Source organism: Schistocerca gregaria, chromosome 3 (assembly GCF_023897955.1).
Source record: "Schistocerca gregaria isolate iqSchGreg1 chromosome 3, iqSchGreg1.2, whole genome shotgun sequence".
Taxonomy (NCBI): Eukaryota; Metazoa; Arthropoda; class Insecta; order Orthoptera; family Acrididae; genus Schistocerca; species Schistocerca gregaria.
In genome coordinates this window covers 561116956-561125690 of record NC_064922.1, presented here as the reverse complement: position 1 = coordinate 561125690, position 8735 = coordinate 561116956, and the positions used below count along the sequence as shown (strand labels likewise).

The window sequence follows — 8735 nt, the reverse complement described above, 5'->3', positions numbered from 1 at the left end:
AGAGTTTGGTTGGGAACATTAACATGTACTATGCATCGTTGTTACTCTATTTTAATGAGGTAATAAATATTATTAAGAAAGTGAGCCGTTTGGTAAAAATATGTGGTTATTTCAAAATCTTCGTAGATAAAGTTTATTTATCATTAGAGTATTAACGAGTATTAACCACACAGTAAATTACACTCAAATATGGATACTATCATTTACCATAAGCCTCAGTATTACACCTCCAACAGATTTTGAAGTATTAGGAATGTTACGATTTTGTTTAATCCCGCTATACATACAGCTTATTTCTGAAATATACGGAGAAATGCTCTACGGTGATTCAGCTTGCGAAATGTGATACAGAATACGTACAAACTCTATTTCCCATTAAAATATACTTGAAAATCTAAATAGTGCTTGCTGAAAATCCTTTATCAACCCTGCGAGTAATGTTCTTAGGGTGTTTTATTGGCTTTAAGGATTTCATACATCTAATGTACACAAAACGAAACCGTGACGTTACAGATGTGAGAGCGCAGTACGGTGTAGCTACTTTGATCGCTTGGTTCAAGCTACTTTTCTCAATCTAGGTGGTCAGTTATGGAGATAATTGTGCACAGACATTATTTATCGAATTGCTCTTTCAGTTATAGCAGGCAGGTGAGTGAAAGCGTAGAGGTGTCGGTTATCACGGGTTACTACCACGAGTTACTACACAATGTGTGTTTCTTATAATGTTGTCTATTCCATTTTGCCCAGGGAATCACTTCACAGTGTTTGCCAATGAGGGTTAGGGATGGTTCACTGTATATGATTCTCAAAAAATGTCACATACGGTTCAAGGGACTTAAACAAGCTTCATTCTGAAGATTTTCAAGGTTCCCTACAAGTAATAATAAGGACATGTAAAAATGAACCACCTTACAGCGTGTGCTCTTGCGATATACATCTGGGTCACTGTATACTAGTACTGCACAGAAAATACCTTCCACCATGTTATAAACAAAATACTTTAATATCTGAAACAAGTTTGTTGGAAGAACATTAAAACTACGCCTTACATTAGTCCTCTACATAACAACCAAACAGATGTAAGCACGTAGCATGTCTGTTAACGTCGTGAAAAATACCCTACGCCCAAAAGATTTGTCGCCTTAGAGTTTTGGACCCAACGAGCATAGAAATTGTGGTATCCTATTGGATTAAGGTCTCTAACGCAAAATATTTGGAGAAATCTAAAAGTCCGGTTTTCACGAATATTTTCCTCGATTTTCTATGCTGGTTAGCTGCTGACTTGAACAGACTTCCTCTTCCGTCGTCATTATGAAATTCGTCCTTCCACTCTTAAATGGCATTACTGATGCACAATGCATTCACTCCTCACATTCGATCCGTACACGTTACAAATTTTGTAATAAATGTCTATATCTGTATGACTATCCTGCAATTCACACTTAAGTGCCTGCTGGTATAAAGTTCACCGAACGACCTCCTAACTATATCTCTACTGTTACACTCTTTAACAGCGCGTGGGAAAAATGAACACTTAAATCTCCTGTAAAAGCTCAGATTTCTTTTATGTTATATGACTATCATCTATACCTGTGTAGAATGGCATCAGTAAAGTATTTCTGACTTCAAAAGTGAAAGTTCGTGACTGAAATATATTGAAAACGACTTTCTTTCAAAGATTGTCATCCCAACTCGTTTATATTGTGCTTGAAACTTTCTTCTCTATTTCACTATGGTAAAAAAAAAACAGTTGCCCTTCTTTGGACTTTTCCAATGTCTTCCGTCAATGCTGTGTGGTAAGGATCCCATCCGCACAGCGGTACTCTAGCATAGGACGGAGATGCGTAGCGTTGGCAGTCTCCTTAGCAGACCTGTAGCATTTTTACATTTGGCGAGATTTTCAATTGGAAGGTTAACCTTGAACGGCTTCGCCGTGTGAGCGACCTTTCTTACTCTCCAGCCTTGAAGGTCTCTGCTTCAGTCCCGGATAGAGGCCGGGAATATTAATTTATCCAATTGCTGGAGGACGACGCCAGGTCCACTCAGCTTGCTATCAAATGGTTACCGGGGATACTTCCTGAGGGTAAAACGTGGCCACAGTCTCCGTCCTAAAGTCACTGCGCAGAAAGGTTGCTGTCTTACATTTCATATGTCGTCAGCCATGTGTCTACAACCCCCACTCGTAGATTCAACATGTTTATTCCCGTACAGCGCAGACATGCTCTGCCGGTATCCGGAGGTAAATGTGATATTGCAGTGCCTCCATTGTTCAGAGCTACGATGCAAAGTTCCTTAGGACATGCATGCTTGTACAGGAATGTACACAGTAAATGTACAGGTTCGGTTGCAGACACTTAGTTCACCTCTCTTTCCTGTTAGTCGTGCTCGGATAGCCAAACGACAACGCCTCCGATGTCGATAAGCGGGAAATCCACATTCGAGTCTCGGTCCGGCGCAAATTTTCGTTGTCGTCATTCCGTTACACAGCAGATGGTGTCCGTATTCCCAAATGCGAATACATTTCATGTGTTTCATAGTAGCTGCAATCGCCGCAGTTCATGCTGCTTCGGCACGCATGCATGTCTTGCATTGAACTTCAAATGGCTCTGAGCACTATGGGACTTAACATCTATGGTCATCAGTCCCCTAGAACTTAGAACTCCTTAAACCTAACTAACCTAAGGACAATACATACATCCATGCCCGAGGCAGGATTCGAACCTGCGACCGTAGCAGCCGCACGGCTCCGGACTGCGTGCCTAGAACCGCGAGACCACCGCGGCCGGCTGCATTGGACTTCTGAACGACATGGGCACTCCGATATCGTAGGTTGCAGCCAGGCCAATAGCCCGGGGACGGGATTGCACCAGACAGTTTCCTATTTCTGCTCAAGGTGAACCAGATGCAAGTACATTAACCTACTACGTGACGCCGTGGAGCGACCATTGCGTTAGAAAATACATTCGATGCTATGTTACCGTAGGTGTCTATAGAGTATTTCCGCAGAATGCGCGAATACAAGTCATATAATCCGTTCTTGATATTTATTTCTCTTTCCAAGACTTAACCTCTTCCTCTAGTGTTGCTGATTTTAACTGCAACGCTGGCTCAGTTTTTTGGTATGAAATGTGAATTCCCATTCCTTCGGAACGCTGTTCATACGTGTAAGTCTTCAGCGAGGCTCTCCTTATCTGACAGTATTCTGTAGATCAGACTCTTTAGCACTGAATTTTGTGTAATGGTCGAGAATGACTCGGGGCTTGTAGGTGGAGGTAATTGTGTGTGGGTCTTTCATGTACACTGTCACCCATGGATCTCTCCGCTAATCTCTTACCTCAAACGTCAATGGCTATCCTTTTCAAGTTCCTCCATAAGTTTTATGTTAGGAAGAACCGACGTTAACGGTTCCAAGAGTTCTTCACGATTTTTTTAGGCTTCCGTACCTCAACTGGTAGAAACAAACCCTTCCGTGTTTCGGTCAGTCTGTCCGACTGTTAAGACCCGTTTTCCCATGAATATGTAGACATGTCATGTTGGGCTTTATGTCACGTATTAAGTAAGAAATTGAAGCTTCTGAGTCAAAGCAATTAAAAGATACTGCAATTTATGTCACATATTTTGATACTCGCAAGCTCACTCATCACTTCCTGTTGACGTAGTACCACGAAATGTTGCTAGAAGCAAGGTTTCACAGTACAATTAAAGGAAAAAACTCAGAAAATTTTAAAATTGTAGTTATATCTGTTGTCATTTGTTACCAAACTTCAAACGTGAAATTAAAAATTCTGGAAAGTTTCGAAAACACCGGGATCGGTTTATTACCTGGAATGGATGACCTAACTGTATACGTGAATAAGGTAGTACGCAACACTTACAGCTAGAGTACTGCTCGTAAGTGGCTAATTTTTTCGTCCCTATCTCCCGTCTCGTTTGGCGACGGGTCGTGGGTCGTACCCGGATCGCTCAGTCGGTAAGAGCAATGCCCTCGAACAGCAAGGTCCCAAATAGGAGCTTGGGCTCGGCACACAGCTGTAATTGCCAGGAGGTTCACAAGCGGTGCACAGTCCACTATAGAGTGAAATATTCGTTCTGGAAACAGAATATAAATTGACATAAGAACGCTCCTGATAAGTTCATTTAAAAATTACGAGCTTCCTAACAAGTGAAAGGGACGAGGAATCTAAGAGCATATGAGGTGTATGAGAAAAGTAGTTAGACTGACACTGCTGCGAGCGACCTGTCAACGCTGTGTTGTTCTACTTGTGTAGACCGCTATGTTCATCTCTTCCACATGCTCATTCCTAGTTTTAGCTCCGTACGCCCGTCAAGTGATCAGTGAAGTTGTGCTATTGGTGTGTGTTACGAAAATGTAACAGCGGAATTAAGAGCAAAGCTATGCCATCAAGTTTTATGTTAAACTTGGGGTATCCACAAGTGTGACCTTTGAAAAGCTGAAACAGCCCGAAGGTGGACTTTCTTTATCATGAGGACAAGGTTTCGCTGGCACAAATCAGTTTGGAAGGCCGAAAACACGGTGAAGCTCGAATAAGCAAAACAAAATAACCCTGATTTGCTTTTTTGACAGTAGGGGTATCGTGCATACAGAATTTGTTCCTCCAAGACAAAGTGTCAATCAAGTGTTTTTGTAAAGATGTCCTTAAAAGACACAGGAAAGGGGTATACAGGGTGCTACAAAAAGGTGCGGCCAAACTTTCTGGGAACATTCCTCAAACAGAAATAAAGAAAAGATGTTATGTAGTCATGTGTCCGGAAACGCTTAATTTCCATGTTAGAGCTGATTTTAGTTTCGTCAGTATGTACTGTACTTCTTCGATTCACCGCCATGATTTCATACGGGATACTCTTTACTAGTACGACACAACATGTGGTTCATGCACGATGGAGCTCCTGCACATTTCAGTCGAAGTGTTCGTAGGCTTCTCAATAACAGATTCGGTGACCGATGGATTCGTAGAGGCTGACCAATTCTATGGCCTCCACGCTCTCCTGACCTCAACCCTTTTGACTTTCATTTATGGGGGCATTTGAAATCTCTTGTCTACGCAACCCCGGTACCAAATGTAGAGACTCTTCGTTATCGTATTGTGGACGGCTGTGATACAATACGCCATTCTCCGGGGCTGCATCCATCATGCGAAGGAGAGTGGATGCATGTATCCTCGCTAACGGAGGACATTTTGAACATTTCCTGTAACAAAGTGTTTGAAGTCACGCTGGTACGTTCTGTCGCTGTGTGTTTCCATTCCATGACTAATGTGATTTGAAGAGAAGTAATAAAATGAGGTGTAACATGGAAAGTAAGCGTTTCCGGACACATGTCCACATAACATATTTTCTTTATTTGTGTGTAAGGTATGTTTCCTCAAAGTTTGGCCGTACCTTTTAGTAACACCCTATATAGAGTGAGACCGGACACCGCAGTGGATTCTGCATCGTGACAACGCGTCTTGCGACACTTGCAACACGCAGTTTTTGAGCTCAAAAGAGATTACTCTTGTTCCATAGGCATTCCTATTCAACTGATCTTAGTCCTTGTGACTTTTCTTTTCCCAAAATTGAAAAATGTCTTAAATGGATATCATTTTGGGACTCTGGTGAACGTTCAACAGAATGTGACCGACATGTTAAAGACCGTACCAGCTGAAATCTTTCAGCGCTGCACCCGGGACTGGGAACAACGACTCCGCCGGTGTATAGCTGCCGAAGGGGACTACTCTCAAGGGGAGAGTATTGTTGTCGGAAAAAAATAAAAACTTTGGTAGATAAGAATCAGTATCGTTACTTTTCTACACGCCTCGTGTCTTGGGGAACACAGCCGTGTTTTAGGCAGTCTTAACACTTTTGTCGTACCGTTGGGTGTTTTTACGGCGGGGCCGCATCTCGTGGTGCAGCGGCGGCCCTTGCGTAAGCGCAGCGGCCAGCGAGCTGGCTGCAGACCGCGGCGCCCCCCTCCTCGTCTGGCGGACCTGCCGCGCGCCGGCGGACCCCCGGCTGTTCCGCCGGTGCGGCTGTGGCCGCCGTCGCTGGTGCTGCTGCTGGCGGCGGCGCGACCTCGGATGGCATAGTCCGCTGCGGGAGAGCGGCAGAGCTGCACACCATGGACACGCCCTGGGGAGACGTCGCCACCGCCAGCGGCAGCTCGCAAAAGGTACCGTGGGCCACTGAACCGAGCCGGGGAAGGCTTCGTGTCTTCACTGCTCGGTGACGTACGTCATAACAGTAAACAGCGTAGGAGTATGACGTGATGACAGTGCGAGATCTAGGTTACGAGGTGTCACAATAAATAGCTGAGCAACATTGGAACCTTAACTTGTCGCTTCGTATAGTGAAGCAGCTGGTGCAACTATTTTCCAGAAAGATGAAGTGAAGCAACTGTTCCGTCGCCATTATGTGCTTTTTACCGCGTGTACTATGCTTACACTTCATCTCATTACTATCATTTCTATGCATAGTTATCGTCAGGCGTCACTAATTAGATACAGAGATATTGTCTCTATCATACGAACCTCTGATTTATAATCTCAATGACAGTTTTTTCTTTTGCATGATGAAAATTTAACACTGCCTGCTGCATCTTGCAGTGCACTGCGGTGTAAACATTTCGGCAACATCTTAGCGTCATCAGCTTTGTAACCTTCGTCAGGCATTTTCATTCCATTACGCCAAATATTTCACACTGACTGTTGCAATATTTTCACTATCTCGAGACGTATCCTAACTTTAAAAGCAAAGATTACATACATGCTCTTATGCTGTCGGGAAAGGACGTGAAGCACTTTGTGAGGGTCGTTTCATACGGAAAAGCCTGGCAGTGATTTCATTTGAAAAATGTAGAGATATAAGTGGAGCGCAACTAAAAGACATATCTGCATACCACCTTCACACAAATGAAATGACGAAAATATGTGACAATGACGCCAGAAGTGACTTTTGATTTTATTACTTCTTTCTATTTTTGTGTTGATCTTGTTTCCATGTTTTATTTACTTTCTTGCGTTATAGATTAACTATACACTGCTGTGTGTAATGCTTCATGAGGGAAAGACAAAATGTAAGATGTGCGTAGTGCAAAATCGATTTTGTGTTACGTACAGTAATTCAAATAAAATATTTGGATAGCTTCTACACTGATAGAATGTTCGAAATCATGTATTGTAAATTTTTTTCGTCTATTTTTGTGGCATATATTAGCACAGAAATAATACCTCACGAAACATGTTGACAACAAATACAATAACGTCAGACGTCCTCTTCAGCATACTGCTTTAGAATTCTATTGCACTACAGAAACAACTTGCCTACACCACATTTCTCAATGTTACTGGAACTGATATTCAGCAAAGGAAAGTTCCATTGACAAGGAGTTCATTAGAAACGTGGCATTACTTCGAATTACGGAATAGTGGTGAAAGATGTTCTCAAAGGAGCAATCCCAGTGTTGTCTGCTTCACGACTTCTGTTTTCTTACACCCAGAATATGATTAGGATTACTGATGGAATTGAAATATTTTTATTTGTGCAGAACATTATCTGGAAACTTCCAAAATGAACTTTGTAACTTAGTGCTCACCGTTGTATAAGACAAAATTATCGAAATTAATAAATTCGGCGTTTGCATCGAATCCAGTATACTGGCGCCATTCCGTAACAGCCAATCATATAGCTCCGACAGTCCACTGAGTAGTGCGACGTGTTGATATCACGTGACCGTCGTTAGCAAATAACGGTGCGCGATGCTAACAATGGCGGCAGCGAGATGAGCAGAGAATTTGATTCTCGAGAAAATTCTCGGTGCGTTGGAGACGCCATGTCGGACCTTCACAACTGTACACGCAGTATTATCACGTTCAGTCCATTGAATGGTCAGCAAACGTTGCAACTACTTGCAATACGGCACCTTTAGAAATAGGAAAGATACATTTAATAACTGAATATCAACATTTTGCCGCTAATCTCAGCATTCATGTATGACTGAATATGTAAATACGTGATACTAATATTCACTGCGGTATGACTGACGTAACAGTTCAGCCACCTTATACAACAAGCAGCATTTCTTCATTCTCTGCTGCCCAACACAGGAGAGTGACGAACGTAGCAGTATTCGTTACATGATTCTTACACACAACCAAATTATCATCTAGTAATCCACTTTAGCGGCATTTCAGCTGACACATTCTTTATGTTTATGAAACCATGGAACTACTGAAGTAATATTTCTTGCATGGATTTATTACGACAGGTACTACAATTTATTTTATTACACGATGGAAATTTATTGCATATCTTTAAAACTTTATATTAAAAAACTAAATTTACACGACCTACGTTTCCCGAATATTGTATAAAAGATATCATTTCGTGCACTGGTATTCTATGCAATAACGATCTACACCCATCAACGAAATTAAGTGGTGACTCAAAATGTTGCAATATAGAACAAAGAAATTAATATATGATATGAGACATTGTTCAACATCGAATGGATTAAATGTTAATTAAAGCTTCTCAGTACACAATTTTGATATTGGGTCAACCGCTCTGAGTGGTTTGAAGCACCAGTGTCCTTGGCATGAAGTCGCCGAAGCTTTTGCAAGACAGAGGCATTTACTGGTACACTGAGATACTTCTACAAATGTAGTGTATTGTAGCAGTCACTTATAAAGTTCAAAGCAAGAGTTAGCTCGGAGATTGCGCTACGTGATTGTTGGAAA

General features: G+C 42.1%; 1 protein-coding gene across 1 annotated transcript in view; it reads left to right on the top strand.

The window, feature by feature from the left end:
• Positions 1-5946: 5946 nt before the first annotated feature.
• Positions 5947-8735, top strand: part of LOC126354789 (protein scarlet-like) — a 344992-nt gene continuing 342203 nt past the window's right edge. The window contains exon 1 of the mRNA XM_050004699.1: positions 5947-6169. Coding sequence (XP_049860656.1) covers positions 6119-6169 — 51 coding nt within the window. The 5' untranslated portion in view covers positions 5947-6118. The remainder of the gene's footprint in view (positions 6170-8735) is intronic.